Source organism: Dryobates pubescens, chromosome 13 (genome assembly GCF_014839835.1).
Source record: "Dryobates pubescens isolate bDryPub1 chromosome 13, bDryPub1.pri, whole genome shotgun sequence".
NCBI classification, from domain to species: Eukaryota; Metazoa; Chordata; class Aves; order Piciformes; family Picidae; genus Dryobates; species Dryobates pubescens.
Window position 1 is genome coordinate 11124110 of NC_071624.1, and position 18905 is coordinate 11143014.

Consider the following 18905-nt stretch of genomic DNA (forward strand, 5'->3'; position numbering starts at 1 on the left):
CGCGGCCGCGCGTTCCGGGGGAAGGAGCCGCGCGCGGGACACCGGCGCCGCCATCATGGCGGCCTGAGGCGCGGCGGGCACGGTGCCGGGAGCCGCAGGGCGGGAGGCCGGGCAGAGAGGCCGTGAGCGGAAAGGTAACGCCGGGGCAGGGAGAGGCGTCCCGCCCGCCCCCCCCTCCGCGCACGGACCCTTTGCCCTCCCTGCTCCGCGGCTGCGTCCCGGCGCTACCAGGCATGCGGCTCCCCAGACCATGAGAGGCGAGCGGGGACCGGGGAGGTGGTGAGGGGCGACAGGGCCTCGCGGCGGGACCCAGAGTAAATCCCCACCTGCGGCAGAGCTCGGTCCGCCCAGTGGGGCATGGGCTGCCAGCCCGGCGGGCCCTAGGGTCCTGCCGGGGGTCTGTGGGGCGGGAGGGCCGAGGGGCCTGGCCGCCTCCGTGCTCTGCAGCCTGCCTCCCGCCTGTGGGGTCTGTGCGCCGCTCCCTGCCGTGAAACCCTTCCAGGCACCTTTGGAAGGCTGCAGCAAGGCATGGCGGGGGGAGAAGCCCTGTTTGTCCCCTTGCGGGCTTAGTAGAGCTTTTGGGTAAGCTCTTTTAAAGTGTTCTTTATTTGTGTTTCAGTCACTCCTCACCAGGGTGAGTCGGTTGTGGAAAGAACAGCGAAGTGGCCCTGGTGACACGGTTGTGCAGATGGGTTGCAATAGGAATTCAGTTGTCTGAACGCTAACTTGGAAAGAGGCAAAGACCTGGCGTTCCTTTCTTAGCAGGGCATGGATAATGCCAGCCTCATACACCAGAATATCTTTTGATTACCTGAGAGGGAGGGCAATAATTAAGAAACTCTGAAATCTGGTTCTCATTCCCAGCTAAGTTACTTCACGTGAAAATTGCCTGTCTTGTGTGTCTGCTTCTTATCTGTGACCATGGAAATTGGTACTGATGCTCAGGTGCATTAGTATGCCACACTGAGTGTTGCTGTATTTATTATTCAAACCCAAGGTGCTGTTCAGCCAGGCTGCATGCATGTCCCTGATGAAAAGAATCCCAAAGAGACTTTACACTAAGAACCAAGAAGTTTTTATGTGGAGAATGCAAAGGAATGACTGCTCAGGTTGGGACCATTTGTTGCCTGCAGGTGGAATGGAATGGAATAAAGTGTATTTTTAGAAGTTGACTAATAAAGGAAGCTGGCTGTGTTTCCTTCACAAGTATTAATTTGGTTAGGCCTGGTCAAATGGTGCAATAACCTGTGTGACTGTACCAATCCCACAAGGACAGATGTGGTCTCACAGAATGAGACAAGTTTTCTGGTGGCTGGTTTTCTTCACCAGTGTAAAGTTGCCTGCTAGGCTTGAGGATGAACCCATACAAACTTAACACAAAACCCCATTATCTGTTAAGTTTTCTTTGTTTGAATAATGTTTGGGAGTTTTTTCTTAGTTGCTTGTAAACAAACAACTTATTTTGTTGAACTTGTTAATAAACAGTGTTTTACATTTCAAAAGCAACATTTTGGTACTGGGAGACAATGTACACACCAGAAATGTCAGGCAACCACTGAAGACAAAGACCTCTCTTTACAAGGAATTAAATAGAGCCATTGTAGAGAGGGTATTTTTATCACATAAGCTTTCCAGTTAACCCAAAACTAACTCTACAATGTAGACTGGTAAGCTGCTTACAGGCCATAGTTTCTTTTGCCTTTTAGGCTCAGGAAGCAACAGTAATTATTTATGCATGCTTTATCTATAGCCAGTGTCAAAGGAAAAGGTACAATATACAGGCCTACAAGGTGGATCAATTCTTCACAGGTAATTAAGTTAGTTGTTACTTTAAAGCAGTGTAATGAGGAAGAAGGAGGTCTTAGCTGGCCTCTAATACACATAGTAGCAAATGTCTTTGCAGTTGGCATTGTTTGGCAGCATCAGTAGAGGCCTGCAACCAACTCCTTTCTTCTTAGCAGGAGCAGATCTTTTTAGGGAACTGCCTAAACAGTCTGCAGGAATTTTGCTGAGATACTGTGTAAATAATTTTTGTTCCCTAGATAAATCTGCATTCAAAGCTGCTGGGTTCCTGGCCTGCCCTCTGAAAACAGAAAAAAGCCCTCTCTCTGCTGACTGGAAATATTATTATGCTGGGCATACCTTCTGATCCACTGCCAGACAGAACCCAGCAGAGGAGAAAAGATGTATTAATATCATGTTCTTTTATTGACAGATTGAAAACCTAGAATGGCAGGAGAACAGAAACCGTCCTGCAATCTTTTAGAGCAGTTTATTTTACTAGCCAAAGGTACAAGTGGCTCTGCTCTGACTGCTCTTATAAATCAAGTGTTGGAGGCTCCTGGGGTTTATGTCTTTGGAGAGCTATTGGAGTTAACAAACGTGCAAGAGGTAAGAGATGAGTTTCTATCCTAATGCCCCTTCTGCACTCCCAGTGTAAAGGGTCCCCAGAAGTTTCCACAGCCAGCCTGTGCATTAAATTTCTGTGCCAGGAAGGGCCTGCTGCAATTTACCTTCTGAGATGTTTGTGTATGAGAGATTGAGGTTGCATTTGCTTGTATATATTAGATATTAAAAGGTACCTATATAAAACTTTGCTTCCCTAATGCAGTTGCTAGTACAGCAAAAACCTGGCAGCAGCAGTACAGTAACAATTTTAAGAAGGCACCTTCCCAGCCAAGAACAAAAAAAATCCCTTTCAACTCCTTCACTGTTCTGGAAAGCACAACTTCAACGCTCTCCAAAAGTGTTTGTGAACAGATGTCTAGTGTAGCAGGCCTGGGTGGCAACCAAATCCAAACCACTGCAAACCAGGGTGGAAAGTAAGTTCCAGAGCTTTTACTGAGTATGTGTCACCAGCAACGCGCTCTACTACAATGATGGAATCGAGGCTGGGTGTCTCTGCAGCTCTGGTAGTGTGGCATACAGCAAGTCTGGCTTTCCAGACAGCCTCTTAGATAAGCCAAAAAAATAAATCTCTGGTTATTCAGCATCAGCTTGCCAGTGTGTTTTTTTTTTTTTCCTGGGTCTGTGTGCAGCAAATGGTATCCAAAAACCGCACTTGATAAAAACCACTGCTTGATGCTGCAATTACCGTCATGAAATGTTTGCATGTGAGAAGGGTGCTGTTGCTTTCAAATGGATTCACAATCTTCTAGCTTGCTTTAGTTTGAAGTTCTTGTGGCTCTACAGATAAATTGTCTTAGGCTCCCAGTAAGAGCATGGATGCTTAACCAAGCACCATTGCCTGCTTGCTTGTTACATGGTGAGAGGAGCTGGCCCAGTAGGATGTCAGCTGAAATGGAGTCACTTTATTCTTTCACCTCCTAAGGTGTCACACAGAGCAGCTGACAGTCCAAAATGTGGCTAAGTTCTGGGGCATAGAAATGGCTGGATTACCTTGACTGAAGTGTCTGAAACTTGCTGCTGCTCCTGAGGCCCATGAAGGCCCATCAGCTCTTTAAAACTGGGACATAATTGCTTTTCTCGGTACTGTTTTGTGTACACTTAAAACATTCTCTGGAGAAGTTGCCTACCAGGGGACATGTTGGCTGTTACCATGTTACATGGGGCTTCTTTTGCTTTCTTTCCATTCAGCTTGCTGAAGGGTCTAATGCTGCTTATTTCCAGTTGCTGAACCTGTTTGCATACGGAACGTACCCAGACTACGTAGGTAAGAGAGTGCTGCCTGTTTGCAGAGTACAGTGGCTTGCCCTTTTGAATTGTCAGAGGCATCTCTTTGCTTTCTGTGGTTTCTGGTGTAGTGTGGCAGGGTCAAAGTGTCCAAAACCAGAACCTGTGTGGGAGGAGAATTGTTCACAGGTGATCACTGGGTCATATGTTCTTGGTTTTAATTACTGCAATGGGAAGGAAGGGCTGGAGGCTGTGGTTCCGACTGGACTGCAGCACTGGGTTGTATTGGTCTGTAGCAGTATTCATTGATATTTGCAGGCTGCTTACCTCTGCAGAGTGCAGTTTCAGACATCTGTTTGAAATTTAGATTGCATCAGCTATGGGAGCTGCAGAAAACTTAGGCAAAATTGTTCTGCATTATTTATTTAAAAAAAATTATAAGAGAATAACCTCTTATTCTGTGACGACACTGCTGAAAGAAAAGGAAGCATTCCTTAGCTAGAATCCAAATGGAAATGATTGCTTTTATACAGCTTCAGAAGGACTGTGTGTGAATCATTTTAGTATTTGTCGAGGTGTGCTTTTATCTCTGGTACTTATGCTTCCATTCTGCTACAATTTAATACTTCATTTGTGGGCGGCAATCTAATCTGGACCATTACAGAGTGTGACAAATAGTTCTGTCATAGTGCTGGCTATCACTGTGGTGGATGAGATGTCTAATTCCTGTAAGGAGAAGTTGCATCTGTAAGTGCAAGGGCTGGAAATTTCAGTGGTTGTGGAGTAACACAAGCCTCATGAATTCTGTGATGGGTTTGCTACACATGGGTCTTGTGTCCCAGCATGTGACAGCAGAGTCTGATCTTCCTTTTCTAGTGAAGAAAGAGGGAAAAGTAGTCCAAAGGTAGAGCATTGGGTGTGGTGGGATGGATAGGAGACCTCCAGTGGCCCTGAAACACTAATTTCCATTAAAGCAGGTATTCTAAAGAGTTTCTTTGCATTTGAAAGCTGCCTGTTTTCTTCCTATTTTTAAATATTCATGAGGCACATGAATACAATACAATCACAGTGAAGCCATCTAAGATTAATAATTTTCCCCCTCTTCCTCAGCCTGGTACTGTCAATTCTAAATTTACTTTACACTTTCAATTCTAAATTGTGCCGTTCTTCAGAGTTCTAAGACCAGCTGTCCTTACAGCCAGATTAGCAAAGGGAGAAGATTTTATTCTGTCAGCTCACTAATGAAATAAAAATGACTTGGGGGTAAAACAAAGCATTGACCAACTGTTTTGGCAGGACATCACTTGTGTAGATGTGAATTGTATTCTAATTCCAAACCCAGGATTACTAAGGAAGCAGAGGATAATGGAATGGCCAACTTGGTTTTTAACTTTTGCCCTCTCTCCCTGGGTGTGTGCTAATCTGTCAGCAGCAGCAGCAGCTCGCTCTACTCACCAGCACCCACTGTAGCTGGAGTTGTTCAGAATGTAGTGTTCTGCAGCCTGGATTGTATAATCCTTGAAGGAAAGTCCTGAATCTTGTCTTTTTTAACATGAACAGCAAACAAAGATAACCTGCCTGAATTAACGGTGACTCAGAAGAACAAGCTGAAACACTTGACGATTGTAAGCCTGGCTTCCAGAATGAAGGTAAGTGCACTGTGTGTGAGAGTAGTTGTCTTTTTGGTTTGGAAAATGGCATTAGTTCCATAGCACTGAAGTTGTATGACACTGCATGAGTGAGTACTCACAAAAAGCCCTGCAACTAGGCAGGTACCAGTAATGTACAGCCTTCTCTCGCGGTGCATTTGGGACGTTAACCTAGTGGACTTCCACGGATGAGATGTGAGGGTGTCTGAGCTGACATGAGAATGAGTCAGGAAGGGCTGGGAAACTCTGTATGGCTTCTTTCATTGCTGGAGCTGGAAAATGATTCTTAAAAACACTGACTTCTTGTTCGAGACGAAAATAGGCAACGTTCTTAATTTTGTATACGATCCCATTAACTTTTTTTCCCTCCAGAATATGCTGTGCCAAAGCTTCAGGAGCTACTGAAGCTGTGGCAGAGTGTTGGTTCTGCCACGACCAGTCACTGCTGTACTTGCAGGCTGAAAAGTGTAGGATACAATGAACTTTTGGGTCCTGACCTTCTGAGACTTAGCTGCTTATTTTGGCTCTAGGACTGTTAACTTATTCTTGGACTTACTGTTTTTAGTGCATTCCCTATTCTGTGTTGCTGAAGGACCTGGATATGAGGAATCTGAGAGAGCTGGAAGATCTGATTATTGAAGCAGTTTATACAGATATTATCCAGGGGAAGCTGGATCAGCGAAACCAGGTGCTGGAGGTGGATTTTTGTATCGGCAGAGACATTCAGAAGAAGGACATTAGTAACATTGTCAAAACACTCCAGGAATGGTGAGGCAGTCTCTCCACCTTCCTTGTTCCTTGTACATAGCTTGTTTTGATCCCCCTCTCCCCCCTTATTCTTTACCATTTCAGGTTCTGGCTCAATTTCACTATGTTCTTTTAGTCAGGAATTGCATACCGTAAGTAGGCACTTGGAGGAGGAGTCTATTGGGGAAGTTTCCAAAGATCCCATCTGAGATTCAATTTGTGTTACATATCAAGTCAAACTGTACTAGATCTCGAGATTCTGCCTTTTCTGTAGTTTTTACATGACAGAACCCTAGTGAGGAGTGAAGGCCTTTTCAAACTGATGTGCCAACCTGATCTTGTGGTGGGAGCTACTCCCCTTTCTGCTGTTGCACTTGATAATCAAAACAGAACTGTCCTTCGTGGGCAAAGTCTAGAGAGTCAGTTCTTTGGAAAGGATGTCTCTTCAGGTTTGAAGTTTTGGTTGCCTTTGTTTGCCTTCTTTTTGTGCCTGAAAATGCAGCCTGCAGTCAACCATATTGGGACTGTGGCACTATCTTTCTGTACCTTTGCCAGGAAGGTGGTTCTCATGTTTTCTGTAAGATTCTCCTAAAGAAATTTCCCTGTAGACTGTGGAGCCTGTGGCAGGTTACAAGCTGACTGGGAATTGCTTCCTAGTCACTGTGGTAATGAGTGTATGAAAAGTAATTAAACTGTTGGGCAAATACACTGTCCTGAGGTGGCTCCAGCTCCATCAATCCTGTCACAGCAGGAGGGCTCTGGCAGCTTCCAGAATCTTACAGCACTGTTTGGAAGGTAACAGTAAACCCTCTGCCAATTCCCTTTCTGTCTTCTCCAGTTAGGAGTTCTGTATTGGAGGAGTGCTCTTGTCTTCTGAACATTTAACATTCAAGGTGATTCTCTCAGTCTGACTTCTTGGTTTAATTTTAAAATCATACTTTTGAAAAACTCCCTGCAATTCAGATTGAAAAGGAGGTTGTAAGTACATTGAACCTGCACTTGCTTTCTGACAGTTAGAGTAGCATGGACTCCAAAGAATGCTGTGAAATATACAAGTAAGCTGCAAAGCTTTTTCTGGCCAGCTTTTTGGAACTCTTTATCTTTAAGCAGGAGGTATAAATTTAATAATCTCCTAAATGTTTAGGTGAGCATGACATTCCAGATTGCCTGATTGAGCTGCTCCAGCGAGGACTTGTAAACACTGCTTGACATGGTTTGTATCTTGCAGGTGTGACGGTTGTGAGTCAGTTCTTTTGGGAATTGAGCAGCAAGTACTTAGAGCCAACCAATACAAAGAGAACCATCACCGAACTCAACAGCAGGTAGAGATGGAGGTGGGTACAGAGTCACTTCAGGCTGCTCTATGCTCTTTGGTAAATGTTTGTTTGCTGAAGAAAATAATCCGGTAACACCTGGTTAATGGTCATGGCTTCTCTGAAGCAGGCTACCAATCATGCAAATCAGTTGTGGTGGTTTAGGGTAAGAAGAAAACACATCTGTTTTCACCTGCTAATAACACCACAAATACCAAATTTGCCCCCTCTGAGCAGGTTGGAACTTGTCTTTATACATTTTTATAGATTTAGGCTAGGTGGCTGCACCACCATTGGTTTCCTGAATTGATTTTTCAGGAGAAGTGTGCTTTTAACATGGAGCTTTGATGCAGTTCTGTTCCTTCTGTATGAGGCAGGCAGGAAGGAAAAACAGTTGTCTTTGTTTTTTAAACCTCAAAGTACCATTAACAAAACCGTCTCAGGTCTCATTGCTTCTGCAAAAAGTGCCCTCAGCAGCTTCCTTCGAGGGGTCAAGATAAGCCCCCAGACAGGGCTCCTGCAGGCTCTCTCCAGCAGCATGAGCTGGGAGTGCTGCTGCCGCTGTGCCATGTGCAGTAGATGGCAGCACGGGCACGCGATTTCAGCCCCTGCTGATGTGTATTTACTTGTGAGAACAAATCTTGGCTACTACAGCTGTAAAGGTGAAAATGGTCCTCCCGAGACACTTGCTTAGGGTTTATTTCTTGCAGAGTGCTGCATCCCTGCAGGTTTCCTTTTGCCTTCTGAAGCAGCATATACCCGGCAGCTTGATTGGCATCCGTAGTCCATTTGATTTGCCAGATGCCTTTGGCCTGGAGCTGGCACACTCAAAACTTGTTTTGCGCTGTGTTTGTTTTCCTTCTTTTTTCTAAGGTTTGTTCATTGTATTTCTGGTAAGCCCTGCAGGGTTCCAGGGAACAGAGTATGGTGCCTGGTGCTGTCTCTGCTTTTCAGCCAGAGCAGCAGAAGCGGTGCTGCTGCCTCCCACTAAACCAATTTCTGTCCCTGCTTCTAACATATAGCTGTGGCTCAGCCAGCAAGGCCAAAAGGCATTTTTCCCTTTTAAAATGCTGTCCCAAGTCCTGTTTCTTTCACTCTCCTTTGTCTTTCCTGCTTCTTGGCCAACAGAATGGTAGGATGGCTGCCTTCTGCACTAAGGCAGGAGCAAGTCCCTCTCTCCAGGCAGAAATGTGAGACAGTAGTGTGCCACTGTCTATTAGTAATAAAAAGAGTATTCTCTAGTTTTTCTGTGTTGGACCTAGAATGGAAATACTAACAATTCTGGCTGTAAGTGAGGGTGAAACATTACCTTTAATAAACTCGAGGGCAGAGCACATTTCTGGGGGGAGAGTTTATTTTATAATCTCCACTCTGTACTCCAGGGGCTTTTCAGTATGTCTATCACCAGGGCTTCTGCTGCAAGGGGAGGAAGAAGCAGGTGTTGATTCACTCTCTCTTCTTGGCCAGGTCACAAACATAAAGAAAACATTAAAAGCTACAGCCTCATCGTCGGCACAGGAGATGGAACAGCAGCTGGTAGAGCGAGAGTGCCCGCCGCACACAGAACAAAGGCAGCCCACAAAGAAGATGTCCAAAGTCAAAGGGCTGGTCTCCAGCCGTCACTAGAACATACCATCTAAATGTCATTCAGCTAGGAATGACAACAGGAGGAGCAAAAAAAGGGCCTGTGTCTCCTTTTTCAGTGGGTTCTGGGCCAGTCACTTCCAGGCTGGCAAATAAAAGCCCTATTTGAATACAGCTCCCAGTTAGCAGCACCTGGCTAAGTTACACTGTGCAGCCCCTATGAATTCCCAGGGTGTCCCTATTCTGGCCCTGTAAAGAGGGACTAACCAAAAGGGGCAGCAAAAACAAACAAACAAAAAACCAATAATCTGTGGACAGTTTTGCTCCCTCCCAGCCAGTCTCATTGCTGCTTAACCTTGAGGAAGCTGCTGTACTACATCGGATCTTGGCAGAACTTCTGTAGTAAGCGTCTGAATCCCAGGGTTGAAGTGTGGCTACCAAAGCCAGGCTGGGAGTGAGGAAGCCATCAACACAGATCTTTTCATTCCCAAAGGGAGCGCAGAAAGGTTTCTAGGCCAGGAACTGCTTTACATGGAAGTCTTCAGCCTTTCCACTGCCCCTGTCTATTTTAAACTGGGGTGAAATTCACACTACCTCGCTCTGTGAAGATGAGATTCAGTGCTGGGCTGTTTACTTAACTGTCTGTTTACTGCCCTTACTAAGCCCTTTAATCTCTCACAGATTTAAAGCACTGTTCTGCATCTCTGAGGCACCAATACAATAAGGAGGAAGCAGGCTGCTCTTTCAAGCCTTCCTTCTTGCAGGTGGCTAGTTAGGGGCATACTAGAAACTGTTCCTTTTGAATGTGAAGAGACCTCCCAGAGCTGCTTGTGAGTTGTTTCCCCCATTGATACCTTCAAAGGGCAAGGCATTCCCTCTTCCTCGGATGCTAAGGACAGTGGGCTGCGTGGGAGAAGAGCCCCTTTGGCACCATGGCAGGCTGGTGGCCCAGGACCCACTGGCAGGGGTCACAGCAGCATCCCCTAGCTGAAGCAATGGACTTGACTAGTCTTTCTGAATTTTGAACACTTTCAGGTTGTATTTTCCTCCTTCTTTTTGTTTTGTTGGGGTTTTTTTTGTACATTGTTGTGATTCTAAAGCATTTCAGGCTTTGTTTTGTGGGGTTGGTTTTTGTTTTGTTCTGTTTCTGGTTTTTTATTTGTTACAGACTAACTTCAGGTGATTTGCACCTAGTTTGGCAAGGTGTGGGGCTTTTTTGTTAAGGGGGAGGGTGGGGTTGGCATTGAAACCACAATTCCCAAAAAAAAGAAAAAAGCACATTTTAGAAAAAAAATTAAAAATGTTGATTTAATGTCAGAGTCTGGAGTCTTGGCTTTGAGGCTGCTTTAGGCTTGTGGCCCAACAGCACTTGTTCACTTGAGCGTTTCCTTGATTCCTGATCTTCCATCGCCAGGTCTGGCTAAACTCCCTGATGCATCCAGGAGGCAGGGAAGTGTCTTTCCCGTTCTGTCTGTGGTCTGTCCTTGTCCAGTTTGCTCAGAAGGATCTGTGGCAAAGCCACAGCTGAGCCAAATGCCCTGAGCCTAAACACCTTTGATGCCTGATTATGGAAGGTTTGCAGTTGTGCTCTGTCTTAGGCCAGTTGATTTCCTTCCTGCGAGTCCAGCAGAGCACTTCCTGCTGCGTGGTTTGGCCGCTGCATTTCACTCCGTGCTGTAAAGGGAAGGGCTCTCTGTGTGTGGGCAGGGGAGCTGTTTAAGCAGAGGACTGTGACAATGCTCCAGACCTGCAGCCAGCTGTCACCTGCACTTGCTTGTGCAATGCACGTGCCTTTCTCTTATTGCTACCAGAATTCTCTGCCATCTGCATGCTTCCAGTCTTCAGTCAGAAGACTGGTTGTACACTTGTGAAAGTAAATCCCTCTTCTTCTCCTGCGGTGCAGGCACACCAGCTATTAATCTTGAATGGTAGATCTAAATACCTCCCATCCAGTTGCCTCTGGATCACATCCCTTGATTTCCAATTCTTTGCCATCTCTCTCTCTCCCCCTAGAAATGCTAGGGGAAAAAAAATAATTCTAAGGAAGGATGTTAAGTGAATAAGCCCAGAGCTCAAAGCCTTCCCCTGTATCTCAAGGGAACTGTTTCCCAAGCAGTGACAGCATTGGTTTCTGTGCTAGCATCTCCCTGTGTTTAGCTGACAGCTTCTCAGGAGGTGTAGGTGGACTCTGTGTACCCAGGCCTAATAGATCTGTGTGGTGGAGATGGACCAAGTCTGTTCCTGGCCTGTGTGGGCAGCTGCGCTGTACTGGTCACCCAGTTCCTGACTTAGATTTGACTAGTGACAAGAGGGTGTGTGATCCTCACTGGCTGTTTCCTTTCCTTCCCATTTTCAATACCAGTCTTGCAAAGAGGCAAGATGAATACAAATGCCTTTGGAAATCATTTTAGCTCCTCAGCAAGCTACAATCTGCTGGGAAAATAGATGTGAATTTGGCGTCCTTGGTGTTTATTCCCTGCCAGTCACAGAAGTCACATCGGTTTGCTGAAGCTTCATTAGTGGAGTGGAAGTTCTTGAGCTGTTCTTACGTTTTTGCTGCTCTCAAAGCCTGGCTGGGGGTGAAGTTCTTGTTTATGCTTCAGTACACATTGCCTTTGATCAACAAAGAAACAAGGGAGGAAATAGCACTTTGAATAAAGAGCTGTCCCATGTCTGATGGTGGTAGAGGATGGAGAGGGAAATGGTATCGGAGGGAGCTGAGCTGTTCACATGTTTGGCTTTCCTGGTGTGCCAGCGAGGCGCTTGGTGCCGCAAGAGGAGGGGGGTGGCTTTGCAATGAGCCCAGCCTGAGATGAGTCATTAACAAATGACATGCACAGAGTACCTGGGGGAGGCAAACAGCTCTGCAGCAGCTGGTTAATGAATCTGGCTTGAAAGAAAGAGTTAGAAGCTATTCCAGGAATGAAGCAGAAGGCATAGTTGTTAACAGGGAAGGATGCAGGAGGTGCTGTGCTGTTTTGAGAAGGACGACATAAAGGCTGCATTGACTTTCTGTGACTGCAGGGAGGGCAGCAACTTGGAGCAGAGTTGTGTGAGTTAGGGGCTGGCAGGGGCTAAATTGCAGACAGTTTCAAGGGGAGAGTGCCTAGGGAGCCTAATTGAGCTATGGGGAGATCAAAGCAGAGGTGGATTTGATGCAAACTCCCATGTATTGCTTGTGCTTGCTGGAGGCATCTAACAGAGTGCTACTGGACACTGCTCCCTGATGTGGGGAGAGCATCCTGCCCTACTTTGGTTTATGGCAGCAGTGGGTCGCTCCAGCTGCAGCTCACTTCAACATTGCAGCAGGATGGAGTTTGAGCTATTGAACTTCTGTTTGCTGCCCTTACCCCGAGGGGAGACAAAGTAGATGGAGCTGCCTTCCCTCTGCTCTTCAGGGCTTTATTGCCTAGCTTCATGTTCTGCAGCTCCACTTGTACTAGTGCTTGTTTAATATGGAATTGAGCACTGAGCTGGAAAATGGAAGAGAGGATCTCAGCTGATTGCAGTGCTGGTAGACTGCCCTAGCCCTAAAGCTGTGCCTCCTGCTAACAAATGTCCCTGGCATTCCTGCTGTGACTCAGTTGATACCAGCTAACATCAGGCAATTCTGGAACATCATAAAGCAGTGCTGATGTCAATCTTTTTACAGAAAAAAAGTTTTTACTTGAAATCTATTGTTCTTCTGCTTCACACCTCCTTAGATAAGTTGAATGCTAGCTTAGTCTGTAGAGAGCAGGAGGGAAAATCAGTGATGCTGACAGGCCCTGCTGTGTTCAGATTTGAGACCCATCCTGTAATCAATCTTGTGCAGACCTCTGAAAGCCCATGGGTGCTTGCAGAGCTGCTTGCAGGTGTTTCTCTGTGGATTGGCTACAGCAGCAGGACCTGCAGAGCTGCTCCCCAGAGTGAAGCTGAGGAAAGTGAAGCTTTTGTTCCCATAGAAGAGAGCAGTAGTAAGAGATGGCCCTACCATCCCACCAGCCCTGCAAAGTGGAAGGCTTTGTTGTTAGCATTCTGCTTATCCTATGAGGGGGAAATGCATTGGTCCACATGTGCAAAAAGGAATTTGGGCTTAACTCTGTGCAGGGAAGGCAGAAGGGAGAGTCTCATTAGCTCTGATAACTGTATGAAAATGTTACAAATCACAGGTTAGCCAGACTCTTCCTAAGCTTTCATTTCTGCTTGGGTTCATACACATGTGTCTAAGCTGTTCAGAGAGGCCTCTGGTCCTGGAAACCACTTGAAGCCAACCTCCAGCTAGGGTAACAGAGTCAAAGCATTGCCCCTTGTGATTCTGAATAATGGGGAAATGGAGAAATTGAGGAGTCTGCCTCCCAAGTATATAGACCCAGCTACCCAGATATCTGGCCCTTACCCCATGCAAAGTTTTGTGTTGGTTCCTCTCCCCTCCCTTCCCCCCCACCCCAAAGTCCTTTATAGCATCTGGCCTAATGCAAGAGAACCAAAACCCGAACCCCTCTTACTTATTTTGATGTAACCTGAGAAAGAGTAACCATGGGGCATTAAGAAAGGTAAATTAAGTTTAGAGTGATCCCAGTTCCTATTTGTAACCTCAACCTTGTATTTTCCTTATGGAATGAAGGAACATTACCCTGACAGTCTGATTGGATTTCTCAGCAGAGTTTTTAGAAATGTCATTGTGTCACTCTGGTTGATGGTGAAGGTTGATGTCTCTCAGGGACTGATGACATTTTGCTGCTATTTCATCAGATTTGGCCCTACAGAGCTACCAGAGGTAAGTGATTGCAGCTTAAGAGGTACACTGTAAAGAGAGCATATTTACCCCTAGCTTAGGCTGCACCCTGCTTTCTTGGTGGCACCTCCATCTCCTGTAGTGAACCATGTGAAGGATTAGGCAGAGCAGCACTTTGCCCCCTGTCTCCAAATGCACAGGCACTCACACTTCTTTTTCCCTGGAGTGTACAGGCCTCACAGATGTATTATTTGCAGGCTGAAAACTGCACAAGTGATAACTGTGACCATGGCTTTTTGATGTCAAGATGACGACAAGATGTCCCTGCTCTAGCAAGCTGGGACTTCTAGGTAGTAATAGGATGTATAAGGTCATTTAACAGTCCTGAAATGTGTATTCCTCCACAGACTGCAAAAGCATTTGTGCCTGTGGTCCTTGCTTGGTGTCACTTCAGCAGAAGATAGGACACCTACAGCTCCAAGTCTGCTACAGGGGCTTGTGAATATCCATGTCATGGGGCCATTTTACAAATGCCTGTGCACACATGAGGCCTTTGTGTTTCCAGAAGAGCTGACTGTGGTGGGTAAGTGAAGCCTTGCTCCATCAGAGATCAGCATTTTCTGCAAGCTTTTTGAGCTTGTCTGACCATAGGGTATGAAGTTTGAAAGTAGTGCAGCCCAGCCCTCCAGACTCTTCCTAAAGATGCTGTTTATCTCACCAGCTCTGATGTCTCAGTCACTGTCTCATGATTAGCACAGTCCTAAGGCTGCTTTGTGCTGATGCAATAAGTAACATCTTGGTGTTTCATTGTCACCTTCACAGCTGTTAGAGAGCACCAGTTCCTCCAGGATCATCTGCCAGCTGTGATGCTATTCCTTTTACATCACGACTGTGAGGTGACACGTCTGCTTGCTGGCAGACAAGCCAGGTGGGTAGGCATTGCTCCTCAGAGCTGTGCTCTATCTAGGGAGGTGCAAGCTGTTGCTTGGTTTAGCATAATGGGCATCAAGGACAAGGACAGTGTTACGAATAAGGGGCAAAGCACAGAGCTGTGTCCTATTGCAGCTCTGCTGCAGCTACAGAAAGCAACCTTGGGCAAAGTGGCTCCTCTGCAGCTGTGTTGCCCAGGACAGCCTCTCTTGTGTGCCAACTCTATGACAGAGGTTTGTGAAGTGCTTTGGTCTCCTGGCTGGGCAGAGGTTTCACTGCCGATGGAATTGGAGATGTGTCTATGGGTGGGGGAGAATCTTCGAGCTTTTTAAGTTTTTCTAGAAGTCATCTGCCTCCTGGGTACCATACCCTTCTTTTCCCCTGATGCAAATAAGATGGTCCACTGTGGGAATATCATCCTGGAGTATTATGGGTAATGTACCAGGTTAATTATAGAGGGGGCAGGAAAAATAGCCTGTGCCGTTTTCAACAATATCAAAGGGATGCTACCTAATGATTTTCCTATTAGCTCTTTTCCCAGCCTGCCAGAGTCACTGCAGAAGTGTCATTTACAAAGGCAGTTTGCAACTCATTACCCTGGATTTTCACTGTAGTTCTGCTCCAGAGAGCGTGGGCTTTTGCTGTGTGCCCCAACCTAATGAATTGCCTGATTCGGTTAGCACTGCCATCCCTTCTGACAAGGTTAGTTGCTGACTGACAGAAAGGGGCCTGAATTCAATTCCCTTCTTGTTTTCGCCTTGCACTTGTGTCAAGCACAGGCTCCCTCTGGAAGCTGCCCTGTGATCCCTTCCCTTTGTTTTTCTGCATTCTGAGGGAAGCAGCCTATGCTTGGAGAAGTCCTAGAGCAAGTGCAGGGGCATGTGTGCTGCTGCCCCTAGCAGTCCCAGCTCAATGCCTCAAGCCCCTTTCCAGATGGAAAATTCCACTGCTCTCCTGCTCTGGGGCTCTGGGCTTATCTTTTTCTTCATTGGTTTGTGATTTGTTGTCACCTGAGCTGGGCTTTGTAACCCTTCAGTAATAAATACCTTGGAGTAGTTGCATTAATGGTACCAGAGAAAAACAAGCAGTGTGGGCTGGGGGAACAGAAGTGATTTCCCACTTGTTTGAGGGCAACTGTGACCCTGTTGTGGGAGCTCTAAGGTCTGCTCCAGCCTGTTTGGGCTTTGCAAGGCACTTGTACAACAGTGCTGGAGAAAGCTCTTGTCCTTTTTCATTGAAGAGTAGCATGCTTTTTAGGCTGGGGACCTACGGCTCTCTTGCTAGGAACAGCTCCTGGAGAGGGGAGATCAAGGCTGTTCTTGTCCAAGTGTTCCCACTTGTAATCTGAATGTGCCTACTACTAATCCAGCTGGCAGGGCAGGAAATATGTAGGTCCCATGCATGCTAGTTTGACCTGGGTGTGGACACAGGACCTTGGGACTGCTTCCACCCTCACTTCCAGGTGTGGGTACATCTCTGCTAAATGTACTTCCTTTGAGCCCCCTGTTGAGGTGTCAGATGCAACCCCCCTGAGACTGCAGCTCACCTCCAGGACAGCTCTTGCTGTTCACTCTTGCTGTCTGTGGGCTAGGATGTGGCAGGGGAGTTCTCCAGTGCTGGCCCTAGATCCTTTTACTGGATGTCCTGAGGATTTGACCTAGGTGTTCCATAAGAGAGGCAGAGGCATGAGATAAATTTGTTTCTGCTGCACTGATGCCTCCTCCCCTCTTAATTAGATTCTTGTGGCCCCTCTCTTTCCTGCTGGCCTCCTTTCCTACTGAGCCCATCAGGGACACCCAGTCGTGGCCTTTTCGGGTGCTTGCTGTGCTCTAATGAGCCATTTCTGTTTCCCGTTCTGGCCTCTTCACCCAACCAGGGAAGGTGCTTGTCAGCCTTGGAAAAGTCACCCCTGCTCCCAGTGCCAGCCACTGCCCATCAGGACTGTGCTGTGTGGGTGCTGAGGGTGAGAGGATCTGAAAGTTTTCCCAAGTGCTTTCACTCTCCGAGTGTTGCCTTCTCGTGCCCATCCGCTCACACCCCCACCATGTTCCTGTCCTGCAGGAGGGAAAGGGTGGCTGATGCCTGGTCAGAGCAGAGGCAGCAAAGCGAGCAGCCAAGCTGTTATCCCTTCCTTCTGCACAGGGAGCTCTCGCTCTGTTCTCTCTCCTTCTGCCAAACTGCTGTCCTTTTGCAGTGCAGCTTTGTCCTTTTCCTTGGGCTTTTCAAGGAAGCCCAGTGGATGGAAGGATCCTGTGCTGCCCTCAGACTACACTGCAGAGGAGAAATGGAAATTCAGGCCATATGTGAACCCAGGCTGTGACCCTTGGGATCTCCAACCTCAGCTCAGGTTGTATCCCTCATAGGTGGTCAAACTTTTTGGGGACTAAATTCCTGAGACCAAACTCCCTCTGCACTGTTGAGGAAAGGCTTTCTGTCATCAGGCAGATGGTTTCTTTCCAACTCTGGCTTTGCAGCAAAAAAGCTGGAACTGGAAGAGGAATTTGCCCCACCTTGGTCACAGCCTGGCACTGTTGTGGTCACTACTTCAGCTTGATGTTCAAGGACCAGAACCCCAAAGGGGACCAGCAGCACCATCTTACGTGGCTGTTTGGCCCTTGTGTGCAAGGTCTGCACAGTAACTGATTCCTTTACTGGATGACAGTGGACAGTCCCCCCTGATGGGCATCTCTGTAGGAGCTCTTTGTACAGCCCCTCCTTCCCTCCAAAAGTGTGCACAGCTGGTAGAGTGACTTTCACCAGTGTTGTATTCACCTCACACAGTCCTGACAGCAGGTCCTATAGACATTTCTGGAAGGCTTGAGCTACCAGCTGCCCTGCCTGCCTGCCTCCCTCCCAGCTCAGCCTCCTAGGGTCTTGATTTTGTTCCTCATAGGCAACATCTTGTATGGTCCATCAGCTGCTGCTTCCCATCCAGCTGGACTCTGGACATTGTGAGGTGGGCACTCATCTCTGGCAGAGGCTTTGCTCATACAAGTCTAGAAGCGTCACAGATGTGCTCCTAACCTGATTGAGCTGTCAAGTGTCTGGCCGAATCCTCTCGTTCCATAAACCTAATGTTCTCTAATAGTTGGGGAGAATCTGGCTGGAGGTTTCTATGGTTTCCTGATGGTTGCTAGGGAAAAGGATCTCTTTGCCTCTGGGTCTCGGTGACTTTCTTTTTGCCCTGTCCTAGGCACTGGAGCCCAGCAGAACATAATACTCGTTGTTTCCCAGCCCACTACAATGGCCAGGGCATAATTTGTGACTCCCGTCACGGCTGGGCTCGGCGCCTGCTGCTCTTTCTTTTCTAAGGCCTCTTTGAAGACTGAGACCAAAGAGCCTTCATGCAGGAGTTTGTGTGTTTGCTGCGCTCCCCGCTCCCTCGCTGCTTGTTTCCTTTAGAGCTCCGACTCATTTTGAGGATTTATTTTAATGCACTTTCCATAGCAAGAAGCTGTAGCAACAGCTGTGGCCAGGAATCCTTACCGGGCAGCCCTTGCTATGTTTTGGTCTGTGTATTGTCCCAGGCACTGTTAAACAAATCTCTGCTGGAGAAAGGGGCTCACAGCTTAGTGGTGAAAAGTTTGGCAAATGGGAATATCGATGGGACACTTAGGGAGCTGCTGGATCCTGGAGTAACAGTGCCTCTGGCACAGAGCTCTGTTCCCACTAATGCAGCCAGGGGCCAGATCCAGTGAGGTCTCTTTGTTGCTGTCAGCAGGGACTGCATCTCCGTAGGGCACCTGGTGACACAGCTGCAGTGCTGGAATGGGGTCTGGACCCAAACCTGCAGGCTGGAAGCAGTTAAGCCCCGTTCAGGCCAAATGCAGTTCTTGCCACTCCATTATCAATCCGTGTCTAGGCTGTTGAGCCGGATGGGCTTATTTCCACGGGCGTCACTTGGGCTGTGGGAGATAGGTGGACTGCCCCAGGCTATGCTCCCACAGGGAGCTCAGCTGGGTTCTGCAGAGGCCTGGGCAGGATTTGGTCCCTCAGAGCATCGCAGGATGGGGCATATGGGGTCAGCTGGCCTCTCTCTCTCTCTTGCTCCTGACTTGTGTGAGACATCGGCACGCTTCCTTCTGGGCCTCTTGTTAAAACCCACGGCTCTGACACTTCACTTGTGTGTGGATTTGAGAAATAAAGACAGGTTACAAAATGCCATGTGGAATGCTGATTTTTTTTTTTTTTTTTTTTGCAAGTTTTTCAACTACTTTAGGACAAAAAATGTTACAATGCTTGACTTTTGTTTTTTTTTTTTCCTTTTGTTTTTTCTTTCATTTAGTTACATAAATAATTATTATTTATTTTATTTTTTTTATAAATATCTCT

The 18905-nt window shown here is 47.0% G+C and overlaps 1 protein-coding gene across 2 annotated transcripts; it reads left to right on the forward strand.

Moving 5' to 3' along the window:
• COPS7B (COP9 signalosome subunit 7B) lies at window positions 1–10199 on the forward strand. Of its 2 annotated transcripts, XM_054166814.1 has the most exons (7): window positions 1–134; window positions 2216–2391; window positions 3598–3673; window positions 5194–5282; window positions 5848–6050; window positions 7258–7363; window positions 8810–10199. In XM_054166814.1, exons 2-7 carry the CDS (start codon window positions 2230–2232, stop codon window positions 8966–8968), a joined length of 795 nt encoding a protein of 264 aa, XP_054022789.1. In that variant the 5' UTR covers window positions 1–134; window positions 2216–2229; the 3' UTR covers window positions 8969–10199. The 2 variants fall into 2 exon arrangements, with proteins under 2 accessions (XP_054022789.1, XP_009901812.2); XM_009903510.2 differs by lacking the exon at window positions 1–134 and having other exon boundaries at window positions 1872–2391.
• The last annotated feature ends 8706 nt before the right edge of the window (window positions 10200–18905 follow it).

Bases quoted from the DNA above. Each gene is read 5' to 3' on its own strand.
- COPS7B (XM_054166814.1), top strand. From the start codon at position 2,230: ATGGCAGGAGAACAGAAACCGTCCTGCAATCTTTTAGAGCAGTTTATT. The intron at 3,674-5,193 runs GTAAGAGAGTGC...TAACATGAACAG, and splicing joins AACGTACCCAGACTACGTAG to CAAACAAAGATAACCTGCCT. The intron at 6,051-7,257 runs GTGAGGCAGTCT...TGTATCTTGCAG, and splicing joins GTCAAAACACTCCAGGAATG to GTGTGACGGTTGTGAGTCAG.